A 17,308-nucleotide genomic window follows, 5' to 3' on the forward strand; every position below is an offset into this window, starting at 1 on the left:
TCTTAAATCTGCATGTCATCAGTTGTAGTTTAAAATGTGTCACCCATTGAACAGCTGTTTTTCTTCGATCATCCATTTAATTTTTTATTATCATTGTTTTGTATACCTTTCAGTCGCTCACCATACAGGTCTGTATACTAATAAATGATAGATTTACATTTAACAACGTATAAATGTGTTTACAGCAGTATGTAAGTGTGTTTATAGCAGTATGTGTGTTTATAGCAGTATATAAGTGTGTTTATAGCAGTATATAAGTGTTTATAGCAGTATATAAGTGTGTTTACAGCAGTATGTAATTGTGTTTATAGCAGTATATAAGTGTGTTTATAGCAGTATGTAAGTGTGTTTATAGCAGTATGTGTGTTTACAGCAGTATGTAAGTGTGTTTATAGCAGTATATAAGTGTGTTTATAGCAGTATGTGTGTTTATAGCAGTATATAAGTGTGTTTACAGCAGTATGTAATTGTGTTTATAGCAGTATATAAGTGTGTTTATAGCAGTATATAAGTGTGTTTATAGCAGTATGTGTGTTTATAGCAGTATGTGTGTTTATAGCAGTATGTAAGTGTGTTTACAGCAGTATGTAATTGTGTTTATAGCAGTATATAAGTGTGTTTATAGCAGTATGTGTGTTTATAGCAGTATATAAGTGTGTTTACAGCAGTATGTAATTGTGTTTATAGCAGTATATAAGTGTGTTTATAGCAGTATATAAGTGTGTTTATAGCAGTATGTGTGTTTATAGCAGTATATAAGTGTGTTTATAGCAGTATATAAGTGTGTTTATAGCAGTATGTAATTGTGTTTATAGCAGTATATAAGTGTGTTTATAGCAGTATGTGTGTTTATAGCAGTATGTGTGTTAATAGCAGTATATAAGTGTGTTTATAGCAGTATGTATTTGTGTTTATAGCAGTATATAAGTGTGTTTACAGCAGTATGTAAGTGTTTATAGCAGTATGTAAGTGTTTATAGCATATAGCAGTATGTAAGTGTGTTTACAGCAGTATGTAATTGTGTTTATAGCAGTATATAAGTGTGTTTATAGCAGTATGTGTGTTTATAGCAGTATATAAGTGTGTTTATAGCAGTATGTAATTGTGTTTATAGCAGTATATAAGTGTGTTTATAGCAGTATGTAATTGTGTTTATAGCAGTATATAAGTGTGTTTATAGCAGTATGTAAGTGTGTTTATAGCAGTATGTAATTGTGTTTATAGCAGTATGTGTGTTTATAGCAGTATATAAGTGTGTTTACAGCAGTATGTAATTGTGTTTATAGCAGTATATAAGTGTGTTTATAGCAGTATATAAGTGTGTTTATAGCAGTATGTGTGTTTATAGCAGTATGTGTGTTTATAGCAGTATGTAAGTGTGTTTACAGCAGTATGTAATTGTGTTTATAGCAGTATATAAGTGTGTTTATAGCAGTATGTGTGTTTATAGCAGTATATAAGTGTGTTTACAGCAGTATGTAATTGTGTTTATAGCAGTATATAAGTGTGTTTATAGCAGTATATAAGTGTGTTTATAGCAGTATGTGTGTTTATAGCAGTATATAAGTGTGTTTATAGCAGTATATAAGTGTGTTTATAGCAGTATGTAATTGTGTTTATAGCAGTATATAAGTGTGTTTATAGCAGTATGTGTGTTTATAGCAGTATGTGTGTTAATAGCAGTATATAAGTGTGTTTATAGCAGTATGTATTTGTGTTTATAGCAGTATATAAGTGTGTTTACAGCAGTATGTAAGTGTTTATAGCAGTATGTAAGTGTTTATAGCATATAGCAGTATGTAAGTGTGTTTACAGCAGTATGTAATTGTGTTTATAGCAGTATATAAGTGTGTTTATAGCAGTATGTGTGTTTATAGCAGTATATAAGTGTGTTTATAGCAGTATGTAATTGTGTTTATAGCAGTATATAAGTGTGTTTATAGCAGTATGTAATTGTGTTTATAGCAGTATATAAGTGTGTTTATAGCAGTATGTAAGTGTGTTTATAGCAGTATGTAATTGTGTTTATAGCAGTATATAAGTGTGTTTATAGCAGTATGTAATTGTGTTTATAGCAGTATGTAAGTGTGTTTATAGCAGTATGTAAGTGTGTTTATAGCAGTATATAAGTGTGTTTATAGCAGTATGTGTGTTTATAGCAGTATATAAGTGTGTTTATAGCAGTATGTGTGTTTATAGCAGTATGTAAGTGTGTTTACAGCAGTATGTAATTGTGTTTATAGCAGTATATAAGTGTGTTTATAGCAGTATGTGTGTTTATAGCAGTATATAAGTGTGTTTACAGCAGTATATAAGTGTGTTTATAGCAGTATGTAAGTGTGTTTATAGCAGTATATAAGTGTGTTTATAGCAGTATGTGTGTTTATAGCAGTATATAAGTGTGTTTACAGCAGTATGTAATTGTGTTTATAGCAGTATATAAGTGTGTTTATAGCAGTATGTGTGTTTATAGCAGTATATAAGTGTGTTTACAGCAGTATGTAATTGTGTTTATAGCAGTATATAAGTGTGTTTACAGCAGTATATAAGTGTGTTTATAGCAGTATATAAGTGTGTTTATAGCAGTATATAAGTGTGTTTATAGCAGTATATAAGTGTGTTTATAGCAGTATATAAGTGTGTTTATAGCAGTATGTGTGTTTATAGCAGTATATAAGTGTGTTTATAGCAGTATATAAGTGTGTTTACAGCAGTATGTAATTGTGTTTATAGCAGTATATAAGTGTGTTTACAGCAGTATGTAAGTGTGTTTATAGCAGTATGTAAGTGTGTTATAGCAGTATATAAGTGTGTTTATAGCAGTATGTGTTTATAGCAGTATATAAGTGTGTTTACAGCAGTATGTAATTGTGTTTATAGCAGTATATAAGTGTGTTTATAGCAGTATATAAGTGTGTTTATAGCAGTATGTGTGTTTATAGCAGTATGTGTGTTTATAGCAGTATGTAAGTGTGTTTACAGCAGTATGTAATTGTGTTTATAGCAGTATATAAGTGTGTTTATAGCAGTATGTGTGTTTATAGCAGTATATAAGTGTGTTTACAGCAGTATATAAGTGTGTTTATAGCAGTATGTAAGTGTGTTTATAGCAGTATATAAGTGTGTTTATAGCAGTATGTGTGTTTATAGCAGTATATAAGTGTGTTTATAGCAGTATGTAATTGTGTTTATAGCAGTATATAAGTGTGTTTATAGCAGTATGTAATTGTGTTTATAGCAGTATATAAGTGTGTTTATAGCAGTATGTAATTGTGTTTATAGCAGTATATAAGTGTGTTTATAGCAGTATGTAAGTGTGTTTATAGCAGTATATAAGTGTGTTTATAGCAGTATGTGTGTTTATAGCAGTATGTGTGTTTATAGCAGTATGTAAGTGTGTTTACAGCAGTATGTAATTGTGTTTATAGCAGTATATAAGTGTGTTTATAGCAGTATGTGTGTTTATAGCAGTATATAAGTGTGTTTACAGCAGTATGTAATTGTGTTTATAGCAGTATATAAGTGTGTTTATAGCAGTATATAAGTGTGTTTATAGCAGTATGTGTGTTTATAGCAGTATATAAGTGTGTTTATAGCAGTATATAAGTGTGTTTATAGCAGTATGTAATTGTGTTTATAGCAGTATATAAGTGTGTTTATAGCAGTATGTGTGTTTATAGCAGTATGTGTGTTAATAGCAGTATATAAGTGTGTTTATAGCAGTATGTATTTGTGTTTATAGCAGTATATAAGTGTGTTTACAGCAGTATGTAAGTGTTTATAGCAGTATGTAAGTGTGTTATAGCATATAGCAGTATGTAAGTGTGTTTATAGCAGTATGTAATTGTGTTTATAGCAGTATATAAGTGTGTTTATAGCAGTATGTAAGTGTGTTTATAGCAGTATGTAATTGTGTTTATAGCAGTATATAAGTGTGTTTATAGCAGTATGTGTGTTTATAGCAGTATATAAGTGTGTTTATAGCAGTATGTAATTGTGTTTATAGCAGTATATAAGTGTGTTTATAGCAGTATGTAATTGTGTTTATAGCAGTATATAAGTGTGTTTATAGCAGTATGTAAGTGTGTTTATAGCAGTATGTAATTGTGTTTATAGCAGTATATAAGTGTGTTTATAGCAGTATGTAATTGTGTTTATAGCAGTATGTAAGTGTGTTTATAGCAGTATGTAAGTGTGTTTATAGCAGTATATAAGTGTGTTTATAGCAGTATGTGTGTTTATAGCAGTATATAAGTGTGTTTATAGCAGTATGTGTGTTTATAGCAGTATGTAAGTGTGTTTACAGCAGTATGTAATTGTGTTTATAGCAGTATATAAGTGTGTTTATAGCAGTATGTGTGTTTATAGCAGTATATAAGTGTGTTTACAGCAGTATATAAGTGTGTTTATAGCAGTATGTAAGTGTGTTTATAGCAGTATATAAGTGTGTTTATAGCAGTATGTGTGTTTATAGCAGTATATAAGTGTGTTTACAGCAGTATGTAATTGTGTTTATAGCAGTATATAAGTGTGTTTATAGCAGTATGTGTGTTTATAGCAGTATATAAGTGTGTTTACAGCAGTATGTAATTGTGTTTATAGCAGTATATAAGTGTGTTTATAGCAGTATATAAGTGTGTTTATAGCAGTATATAAGTGTGTTTATAGCAGTATATAAGTGTGTTTATAGCAGTATGTGTGTTTATAGCAGTATATAAGTGTGTTTATAGCAGTATGTAATTGTGTTTATAGCAGTATATAAGTGTGTTTACAGCAGTATATAAGTGTGTTTATAGCAGTATGTAAGTGTGTTATAGCAGTATATAAGTGTGTTTATAGCAGTATGTGTGTTTATAGCAGTATATAAGTGTGTTTATAGCAGTATATAAGTGTGTTTATAGCAGTATGTAAGTGTGTTATAGCAGTATATAAGTGTGTTTATAGCAGTATATAAGTGTGTTTACAGCAGTATATAAGTGTGTTTATAGCAGTATGTAAGTGTGTTATAGCAGTATATAAGTGTGTTTATAGCAGTATGTGTTTATAGCAGTATATAAGTGTGTTTACAGCAGTATGTAATTGTGTTTATAGCAGTATATAAGTGTGTTTATAGCAGTATATAAGTGTGTTTATAGCAGTATGTGTGTTTATAGCAGTATGTGTGTTTATAGCAGTATGTAAGTGTGTTTACAGCAGTATGTAATTGTGTTTATAGCAGTATATAAGTGTGTTTATAGCAGTATGTGTGTTTATAGCAGTATATAAGTGTGTTTACAGCAGTATATAAGTGTGTTTATAGCAGTATGTAAGTGTGTTTATAGCAGTATATAAGTGTGTTTATAGCAGTATGTGTGTTTATAGCAGTATATAAGTGTGTTTACAGCAGTATATAAGTGTGTTTATAGCAGTATGTGTGTTTATAGCAGTATGTGTGTTTATAGCAGTATGTAAGTGTGTTTACAGCAGTATGTAATTGTGTTTATAGCAGTATATAAGTGTGTTTACAGCAGTATATAAGTGTGTTTATAGCAGTATGTAAGTGTGTTTATAGCAGTATATAAGTGTGTTTATAGCAGTATGTGTGTTTATAGCAGTATATAAGTGTGTTTACAGCAGTATGTAATTGTGTTTATAGCAGTATATAAGTGTGTTTATAGCAGTATATAAGTGTGTTTATAGCAGTATGTGTGTTTATAGCAGTATGTGTGTTTATAGCAGTATGTAAGTGTGTTTACAGCAGTATGTAATTGTGTTTATAGCAGTATATAAGTGTGTTTATAGCAGTATGTGTGTTTACAGCAGTATATAAGTGTGTTTATAGCAGTATGTAAGTGTGTTTATAGCAGTATATAAGTGTGTTTATAGCAGTATGTGTGTTTATAGCAGTATATAAGTGTTTACAGCAGTATGTAATTGTGTTTATAGCAGTATATAAGTGTGTTTATAGCAGTATATAAGTGTGTTTATAGCAGTATGTGTGTTTATAGCAGTATATAAGTGTGTTTATAGCAGTATATAAGTGTGTTTATAGCAGTATGTAATTGTGTTTATAGCAGTATATAAGTGTGTTTATAGCAGTATGTGTGTTTATAGCAGTATGTGTGTTAATAGCAGTATATAAGTGTGTTTATAGCAGTATGTATTTGTGTTTATAGCAGTATATAAGTGTGTTTACAGCAGTATGTAAGTGTTTATAGCAGTATGCAAGTGTGTTTATAGCATATAGCAGTATGTAATTGTGTTTATAGCAGTATATAAGTGTGTTTATAGCAGTATATAAGTGTGTTTATAGCAGTATGTGTGTTTATAGCAGTATGTGTGTTTATAGCAATATATAAGTGTGTTTATAGCAGTATGTATTTGTGTTTATAGCAGTATATAAGTGTGTTTATAGCAGTATGTGTGTTTATAGCAGTATATAAGTGTGTTTATAGCAGTATATAAGTGTTTATAGCAGTATGTGTGTTTATAGCAGTATATAAGTGTGTTTATAACAGTATGTAAGTGTGTTTATAGCAGTATGTAAGTGTGTTTATAGCAGTATATAAGTGTGTTTATAGCAGTATATAAGTGTGTTTACAGCAGTATGTAAGTGTGTTTATAGCAGTATATAAGTGTGTTTATAGCAGTATGTAAGTGTGTTTATAGCAGTATATAAGTGTGTTTACAGCAGTAAGTGTGTTTATAGCAGTATATAAGTGTGTTTACAGCAGTAAGTGTGTTTATAGCAGTATATAAGTGTGTTTATAGCAGTATGTAAGTGTGTTTATAGCAGTATATAAGTGTGTTTACAGCAGTAAGTGTGTTTATAGCAGTATATAAGTTCAGTCAACCGCCACAGAGCAATTGTCTACTTGGACACATGGGCATGGTGAGTTTACCTGAGACAGACAGACAGATAGGAAAGACTGATAGATAAACAGACAGACAGATAGAGAGGATAGACAGACAGACAGACAGATAGGAAAGACTGATAGATAAACAGACAGACAGATAGATAGGATAGACAGACTGACAGACAGATAGGGAAGACTGATAGATAAACAGACAGATAGATAGATAGATATACCCTTAAGTTCTTCTCCATAAACATGTATTGGCTAAATGTATGCTTTACATTGTGTGCAGAAAATATATAATATTATTTAAAAATGCAAACATTCTTGCACAAGAAAGATTTGTATACAAAAAGTGTTTAAAGCTATTACGTTCAAGGATTGTACCTAAGATACAAATGGAAATCCACCCTTGTAATCTCCTGAAAATGATTAAAAAATAAAATAAAATAAAAATTATATAGTAATCACAATAACTGTAGCAACTGTGGAATTTTGCTGCATAGGTGTAGATTTAGGTAGGGATGATAGGGACATGTCCCCAGCAACTTTCAGAAAATCTGAAATGCCCTGACCAAAATTTGGGCAATTTTACCACATAGAAAATACTTGAACTTTATACTATGTTTTTATTTTTCATTTGAATGACTATTGAAGTTTCTCAGTATCATTATTCATGTGTAAATTATTGTCCGACACCTTATGCGACATCAGCGCATAAACAGCGTTGTCATGTGACACCTGCTACTTTTCTCAGCGCTGTTAAGGATGCACCAATCACAGTCGTTTGTGATTACTATATTAGTATTATTATTATTATTGTATAATGTTCAGGAGATTACAAGGGTGGATTTCCATTTGTATCTTAGATACAATCCTTGAATGTAATAGATTTAAAATATTATTATTATTATTATATTTGTTGCAGAAACAATGGTTACCATGGTGATTTTGTAATTTGAAATGTATGATTTTTGTGAAGACAGTTCTGAATAAAATGCATGTACAAATGTAATTCATTAAAAATGATGTTTAATTTAATTCTGATGAAGGATGTAGTTCTTCACGAGACTTCTATCTCAAATGATTCCAGTTTTCCATTTCAAACACATTTTAAAACACACACACACACACACACACACACACACACACACACACCGGGCCTCTAAATTAAAAAAAACAACAAAATGTTAAAAATCATTCTCTGAGTAAATGAATCTCCCTTTTTATTTGGCCCCTGTTTTGTTCAGGTGTAAATCAAGCATGAACCACATGAGGAAGTAAATAAATAACAAACAGATTGAACAGAACTGCATGACAGTGAAACGGCATGCATCGTTATAAAACTCCACCACCACATAAATACAGTAGATACACACGGGTATTTGCGGTGGTTTGTGTGGATTGTCCAGTATTGTGTTGTTAAACATTCCACTATGAGATACTCCTCAGATATACATGAAAGCACGACTTATTAAGAGCTCAAGAGCTTTGTGTGATGGCCATAAACATCAGCGCTGAATTCAGTATGATGTAAAGAGAATTCTGAAGTGCGTTCACACTGACAGCGATTCGTGGTGGTGTGTTTACGCTGCACCGAAGAATTCTTCAGATCCTTTAATTTAATAGTGATTGTGCATCCCAAATTCACGCTCAAAAAGTGGCACTCTATCATGCAACCAAAAGTGCTGGTCGCTTTTATGCTGCAAGTCGCTGTTGGTGTGAACGCCCCTTTAGAACAATGTTGCATGCAATCTGCTTTATACTAAAGGTTGTACATTAATAGTCTTTTTAAGATTTGACAGTACAGGAAGTATGAAGGGTAGATCATTTTGATTAGCAGTAGATATTTGGGGTTTGAGTGTCTGCATTGCCCGCTTATGTCTCTTCTTCTTTTGACAAGCTAAAATTGCATTATAAGGTATTTCAGAGTGAGATACAATGTAAGGAATGAATGCAAAGCATGCGGCAGATTTACAGACATCTAGTTAAGACATCAGATCATCTTTACAATAACCCAGATTTATCCCCAAAACCCATTTCAGCTACTTATAAGAGTGCAGTACTCTTAAGAAATCCAGATTATTTCCTCGAAATGCCACAGATTCCATCATGGGCCTGGTACTTATTGATATTCTGCTGGAAAACAGCTTTCATACCTGCTAATACACAGTTTTACCTTCTTTAGATGGGCTTGTGCTGATGATACCCTAGTATAAAAACAAAATGGGATTTCGCCAACAAAAATACAAAACCATCATATCAAAATGTCACGAGCACATTCAGATCCACAAACATGAAATCAGTTCATTTTTTACCAACACCAGGTGAAGTTCTGCTGTCTGCTCTCCTGACAAATCTGCTCTCATGGATTACGAAAATAAAAATAGAGAATTTAACTGAAATGCAAAAGCAAAAATGAGGAATATGGACTTTATAGACTCTTTGCATGTTGCATTTTAGTTCAAGGTTTCCCTGATCTACCGAGCAATACACTTCTGGTAAAAATGTGTCACCAGATGTCATGTTTTGTATCAGGTGGTCAAATAAAATAATGTTAATTCCTCTAACATACCCACATACAAACACAAAAACCCAAAGCTGTTAATTAACAGAAAATCACATTAGGAGGTTGTTTTGTTTTTGAACATGATATAAAAATCAGCTCAATTTACTTTTGTAAACGAACATTCCGGGTTCAAGTTAAGCTCAATTAAAACAAAATTTAACACAAAAATTAATATCGACTCGTCCCTCCTTTTCTTTAAAAAAGCACAAATCTGTGTTCCAGTGAGACACTTACAATGGAAGTCAATGGGGTCAATTTTTGGAGGTTTTAAAGTCAGAAATGTGAAGTTTATAATTTTATAAAAGCACTTGCATTAATTCTGTTAAAACTTGTGGATTATCTGAGCTGTGAAATTGTTTAAATCGTAATTTTAGTGTTCACGGCATTACATCGTCATGGCAACAAAGTTGTATAAAAAAAAAACGTCGTGTCTATACTTTTGAAACAGTATTATGGTTTTTAAACGTGCCTAATTTTGTTTTAAAGGTCTCATACAATAGATTTACATTCATCCAAGGTCAAAAAACACTTTAATTTGCTCATAATTTAAATTGCAGCGTTACCTTTTTTTCCCCTAGTGTCTCAAACGACTCGTTCAATGATCCGTTCTAAAGGATTCATTCTAAACTCCTCCTTTCAGAGAGCATACTCTGCTCTGATTGGTCAGATGTCCCAGTCTGTTGTGATTGTTCTACCGCTTAGTGTAGTGTTTGAGGGCGGGTCAAAGCTGTTCGCGAGCAGCCAACGAAGACCAGAGGCGGGTTTTTTGTTACCAAATTACGTAGGTTAGTACAGGAAGTAAGTCTGGAATTACTAACGACTCGTTTCAGGTGTTCAGAATCGGTTCTTTCTTTTGGGAGTCAATAACTCCATTTGTCGTGCACTTTGATTTTTGAAACTTTGCAGACTTTTTTACATTCACAAACAGCTATATAACACACTACATGAAAGTTCATATTTGAAAAACCATAATAGCTGCTCTTTTTTTTTTTTTTTTTTGGATTTTTCCCCTTTTTCTCCCAATTTGGAATGCCCAATTCCCAATGCACTCTAAGTCATCGTGGTGGCATAGTGACTCGCCTCAATCCGGGTGGCGGAGGACGAATCTCAGTTGCCTCCACATCTGAGCCCGTCAACTCGTGCATCTTATCACATGGCTTGTTGAGCGCGTTACCATGGAGACGTAGCGCGTGTGGAGGCTTCACGCTATTCTCCGCGGCATCCACGCACAACTCACCACACACCCCACCGAGAACGAACCACATTATAGCGACCACGAGGAGGTTACCCCATGTGACTCTACCCTCCCTAGCAACCGGGCCAATTTGGTTGCTTAGGAGACCTGGCTGGAGTCACTCAGCATGCCCTGGGATTCGAACAAGCGAGCTAGCGAACTCCAGGGGTGGTAGCCAGCGTCTTTTACCACTGAGCTACCACTGAGACCCCTATAATAGGTGCTCTTTAATGTTTACAGATTGACCCCATTGACTTCCATTGTAAGTGTCTCACTGGAACACACATTTGTCCTTTTTTAGAGAAAAGGAGGAACGAGTCGAAATTAATTTTTGTGTGGTAATCAACATTATGGCACAAATGCTGTCAATTGAGCTCAACTTGTACTGAACCCGGAATATTCCTTTAAATATACAGTATGTATGTTCCTGGTCTTATTGTGAACGATTCATCAGTGTGCGTTATTCCAAATTAAAATGTTTCTAAACGTAGCTTTCATCAAAAACGAATCGAAATGACTTTCCTTTTCTGCTGATGTCACAGTATGCAAACTGCGTTTCATGCTGACTTCAAAGGACGGATGATGTGTCAGTCTTTAAACAGTGGTTGGCGTTCATACATCGTGTCAGTTTTTAACAAGTTTGGAACATGCAAACACACACAAGCACACAAAACCACTACAACAACCATCCCGTAAGAGGTCAACTTGTGACTACTTAATAATACTTAATTAATCTCTGTCGCAATGCTGTTCTTCAGCAAACGCTCAAAAACGTCCCATTTCCAGAGACCTGCACAGGAACCACGGCATATTACTCTATTTACATGTACCAGAATTGTGTTTGAAGCAAAAATAATATTGTCTGTATATATATCTATATATTTAGAGAGAGAATGAGACTCATAAATGTAAGCCTTTACAAATATTTGATCTTTTCTTCTATAGACTATATACATGTTTGCAGCGGTGCATTTGGAGGGTGAACAGCATTTAGACTTGCTAATACTTACAGCAGAGTTTAGATCCATATAATTGAGTTATTACAATCCTTTGTTTGGTCAGTACCATTTCAAAACACACGGGTGAAATAATAAAACACATTCAAAAATGACCATCACTCTTTTCTGCTCAGTATCCATACAGTTATATAATGTTTATATAATACATCAATTTTATTTGTAATATTTTCTGTGATTTGATACTTCATATATTATCTTTAATTTATCAAGAATGTTATATATTACTACAAACAGACTTCACACTCTTTAAATATCCAGCATTCATTCACAGTCACCGTAGTGTAAAGACTTTAAAGGTGATATCTGTTTTTGTTCTCTTTAAACTCATATTCACATACGTATCTGAGGGCAAAACACACTCTTTCGGTTTATGTTTCTTTAAACACAAAGACATTTGAATTCATAAGACAAAAGACTGTTCACACTGATAGTGATTTTATCTCCAGAGGTCATCGAATCATCAGTCAAGCGTCATTCGTTCAGGAGGTAGCGCTGTATGTTTTGTAGTATAGACTCAAAAGAATCGGTTCATAGGAATCACTGGTTGCGCTGTAGATTCAAATGAACCAGCTCATAAGAGTCATTCATTTGGAATCAGACTAAACTGAACGTAAGGTGCATTTAACACTGTAGATTCAAGAGTCATTCATTTGGAATCGGTCTACACTGATCATGATGTGTGTTTCACGCTGTAGATTCAAATGAACCGGTTCATAAGAGTCATTCGTTCTGGAATCGGACTACACTGATCATGATGTGTGTTTCACGCTGTAGATTCAAATGAACCGGTTCATAAGAGTCATTCATTTGGAATCGGACTACACTGATCGTGATGTTTCACGCTGTAGATTCAAATGAACCGGTTCATAAGAGTCATTCATTTGGAATCGGACTACACTGATCACGTGGTGCATTTAACGCATAGATTCAAATGAACCAGTTCATAAGAGTCATTCGTTCTGGAATCGGACTACACTGATCGTGATGTATGTTTCACGCTGTAGATTCAAATGAACCGGTTCATAAGAGTCATTCATTTGGAATCGGACTACACTGATCACGTGGTGCATTTAACGCATAGATTCAAATGAACCAGTTCATAAGAGTCATTTGTTCTGGAATCGGACTACACTGATCACGCTGTGTGTTTCACACTGTAGATTCAAATGAACCGGCTCATAAGAGTCATTCATTTGGAATCGGACTACACTGATCGTGATGTTTCACGCTGTAGATTCAAATGAACCGGTTCATAAGAGTCATTCGTTTGGAATCAGACTACACTGATCGTGATGTGTGTTTCACACTGTAGATTCAAATGAACCGGCTCATAAGAGTCATTCATTTGGAATCGGACTACACTGATCGTGATGTTTCACACTGTAGATTCAAATGAACCGGTTCATAAGAGTCATTCATTTGGAATCGGACTACACTGATCACGTGGTGCATTTAACGCATAGATTCAAATGAACCAGTTCATAAGAGTCATTCGTTCTGGAATCAGACTACACTGATCACGCTGTGTGTTTCACACTGTAGATTCAAATGAACCGGTTCATAAGAGTCATTCATTTGGAATCGGACTACACTGATCGTGATGTGTGTTTCACGCTGTAGATTCAAATGAACCGGTTCATAAGAGTCATTCATTTGGAATCGGACTACACTGATCGTGATGTGTGTTTCACGCTGTAGATTCAAATGAACCGGTTCATAAGAGTCATTCATTTGGAATCGGACTACACTGATCGTGATGTGTGTTTCACGCTGTAGATTCAAATGAACCGGTTCATAAGAGTCATTCGTTCTGGAATCGGACTACACTGATCACGCTGTGTGTTTCACGCTGTAGATTCAAATGAACCGGTTCATAAGAGTCATTCATTTGGAATCGGACTACACTGATCGTGATGTGTGTTTCACACTGTAGATTCAAATGAACCGGCTCATAAGAGTCATTTGTTCTGGAATCGGACTACACTGATCGTGATGTGTGTTTCACGCTGTAGATTCAAATGAACCGGTTCATAAGAGTCATTCATTTGGAATCAGACTACACTGATCGTGATGTGTGTTTCACGCTGTAGATTCAAATGAACCGGTTCATAAGAGTCATTCATTTGGAATTGGACTACACTGATCGTGATGTGTGTTTCACACTGTAGATTCAAATGAACCGGCTCATAAGAGTCATTCGTTCTGGAATCGGACTACACTGATCGTGATGCGTGTTTCACGCTGTAGATTCAAATGAACCAGCTCATTAGAGTCATTCGTTCTGGAATCGGACTACACTGATCGTGATGTGTGTTTCACGCTGTAGATTCAAATGAACCGGTTCATAAGAGTCATTCATTTGGAATCGGACTACACTGATCGTGATGTGTGTTTCACGCTGTAGATTCAAATGAACCGGTTCATAAGAGTCATTCATTTGGAATTGGACTACACTGATCGTGATGTGTGTTTCACGCTGTAGATTCAAATGAACCAGCTCATTAGAGTCATTCGTTCTGGAATCGGACTACACTGATCGTGATGTGTGTTTCACGCTGTAGATTCAAATGAACCGGTTCATAAGAGTCATTCATTTGGAATCGGACTACACTGATCGTGATGTGTGTTTCACGCTGTAGATTCAAATGAACCAGCTCATTAGAGTCATTCGTTCTGGAATCGGACTACACTGATCACGTGGTGCATTTAACGCATAGATTCAAATGAACCAGTTCATAAGAGTCATTCGTTTGGAATCAGACTACACTGATCGTGATGTGTGTTTCACGCTGTAGATTCAAATGAACCGGTTCATAAGAGTCATTCGTTTGGAATCAGACTACACTGATCGTGATGTGTGTTTCACACTGTAGATTCAAATGAACCGGTTCATAAGAGTCATTCGTTCTGGAATCGGACTACACTGATCATGATGTGTGTTTCACACTGTAGATTCAAATGAACCGGTTCATAAGAGTCATTCGTTTGGAATCAGACTACACTGATCGTGATGTGTGTTTCACACTGTAGATTCAAATGAACCGGTTCATAAGAGTCATTCGTTCTGGAATCGGACTGCACTGATCGTGATGTGTGTTTCACACTGTAGATTCAAATGAACTGGTTCATAAGAGTCATTCGTTCTGGAATTGTACTACACTGATCGTGATGTGTGTTTCACACTGTAGATTCAAATGAACCAGTTCATAAGAGTCATTCGTTTGGAATCAGACTACACTGATCGTGATGTGTGTTTCACACTGTAGATTCAAATGAACTGGTTCATAAGAGTCATTCGTTCTGGAATTGTACTACACTGATGGTGATGTGTGTTTCACGCTGTAGATTCAAATGAACCGGTTCATAAGAGTCATTCATTTGGAATCGGACTACACTGATCGTGATGTGTGTTTCACGCTGTAGATTCAAATGAACCGGCTCATAAGAGTCATTTGTTCTGGAATCGGACTACACTGATCACGCTGTGTGTTTCACACTGTAGATTCAAATGAACCGGTTCATAAGAGTCATTCATTTGGAATCGGACTACACTGATCGTGATGTGTGTTTCACACTGTAGATTCAAATGAACCGGTTCATAAGAGTCATTCGTTTGGAATCAGACTACACTGATCGTGATGTGTGTTTCACACTGTAGATTCAAATGAACCGGTTCATAAGAGTCATTCGTTTGGAATCAGACTACACTGATCGTGATGTGTGTTTCACACTGTAGATTCAAATGAACCGGTTCATAAGAGTCATTCGTTCTGGAATCGGACTACACTGATTGTGATGTGTGTTTCACGCTGTAGATTCAAATGAACTGGCTCATAAGAGTCATTCGTTCTGGAATCGGACTACACTGATCACGCTGTGTGTTTCACACTGTAGATTCAAATGAACCAGTTCATAAGAGTCATTCGTTCTGGAATCGGACTGCACTGATCATGATGTGTGTTTCACGCTGTAGATTCAAATGAACCGGTTCATAAGAGTCATTCATTTGGAATCGGACTACACTGATCGTGATGTGTGTTTCACGCTGTAGATTCAAATGAACCGGTTCATAAGAGTCATTCGTTCTGGAATTGGACTACACTGATCATGATGTGTGTTTCACACTATAGATTCAAATGAACCGGTTCATAAGAGTCATTCGTTCTGGAATCGGACTACACTGATCGTGCGATGCATTTAGCGCTGTAGATTCAAATGAACTGGCTCATAAGAGTCATTCGTTCGAGAATCGTGCTAAACTGGTCGTGCTGCTGATTTAATAGCATGTCCCGTCCACATTGTTGGAAGAATGCTTGCTCGAGAACCGTTTAAAGAACCGAAAATCATGAAAATCATCCAGTTTCTGTATTTTTTAAAAATACCCTAATTATAAAAGGGACATTACTGCTACACATAAGATGTAGTTTCTCTTTTGCGAACAAATCAGTTTTCTTTCAACTAAATATGAGCAATTCTTCTCAGAATGCCTATGATTTCTGATAGTTTTCCATTAACGGTCAGTCAATTTATACAGAACAATGAATTTGCACACAGTAACATGAACTTCTGTCTTCCAGACGCTCAACTACAGTATCTGATGGAAAATGGATCATGCAAGTTCCATTGTCTTCACTCCTACTGGTAGTCACTGCTTCATATTGCTGCTTATTTGCATTAAGATTACCTTTTCGCAACTTTGTTGCAGAACAACGAATTGCCAAATTCTCATATCTTGTCAATGTGAACGGACCTTCATTCCAATCAGTCTCAACATCACGTTTTCTCTTCAGTATAAGCTGTCTGTGCTGTAGTGTGTAATATGTGTTGTTTGTATACTGTAGTTCTCATCTAGACAGATAACATGGGGTGAGACACTAGTCTGGGGTTAAACGTGGATCTAGAATGAGACACAAGTGTTTTGATCCAGATTGAGATACTTTGGGGTCGTTTTGGTTGATAGTTTCACAATGAGCCGAGCCAGAGGGATCCAGTTAACTTCTAACCTTCTACAATCATGAACCCAACAGCAGTCCAAACAAGCAAACTTCAAGGCAAAAGTGCAAGAACTTAGATAAGGCAAATATAAAACAGACGAAATGGAAAAACTCTAAAAACATAAATAAACAAGATGGGAGCACGACAGCACAGTAGAATAACTGTAGATTTTTTCTTATTCCTTTAGATCCTGTTTGTCATCAGTGCAAGCGTTGAATATTCTGGTTATATGACGTGCAGTTGTCAGATAGGAGGTGTTATAGTGCGGTGCTCTCTGATTCCTCCTCTGACTCCACCAGAGATATGGAGTTCCTGTACGGGCCGCAACATTGGTGGTCCAGAATGCCGTCCAGTTCAACGTTTATAACGGGAATGTCCAGATCACACAATGAGTCTAGAGGTAAAAACACAGCAGGGACAGTGTCAGTGAATAAACATTCACAGGCAGATTTCCAATCCTGGAAACGGGGGTTTTCAAATTGGGTTCTGGGGACCAACAGGGGGCCGCTAGGGGGTCATTTTTTAAAAACAAAAAGTGTAAAAATGTAAAACTCTTTCATTCTGGTTTCTGAAAGACTGCTTGGAAATCATGTGATTAATCATTATTCTATCGACAGCCCTAATTTTAACTGTAAGAAATAAATAAATACAAACC

At 35.0% G+C, this 17,308-nt stretch overlaps 1 protein-coding gene across 2 annotated transcripts in view; it reads right to left on the reverse strand.

The window, feature by feature from the left end:
* Nucleotides 1–10,962: 10,962 nt before the first annotated feature.
* Nucleotides 10,963–17,308, reverse strand: part of LOC127426652 (rho GTPase-activating protein 44-like) — a 61,401-nt gene continuing 55,055 nt past the window's right edge. The window contains exon 20 of one of the 2 annotated variants that reach the window (XM_051673597.1): nucleotides 10,963–17,047. In XM_051673597.1, coding sequence (XP_051529557.1) covers nucleotides 16,911–17,047 — 137 coding nt within the window. In that variant the 3' untranslated portion in view covers nucleotides 10,963–16,910. The remainder of the gene's footprint in view (nucleotides 17,048–17,308) is intronic. The other variant, XM_051673598.1, reaches the window with a different exon arrangement.

This window comes from Myxocyprinus asiaticus, chromosome 36 (assembly GCF_019703515.2).
Source record: "Myxocyprinus asiaticus isolate MX2 ecotype Aquarium Trade chromosome 36, UBuf_Myxa_2, whole genome shotgun sequence".
Taxonomy (NCBI): Eukaryota; Metazoa; Chordata; class Actinopteri; order Cypriniformes; family Catostomidae; genus Myxocyprinus; species Myxocyprinus asiaticus.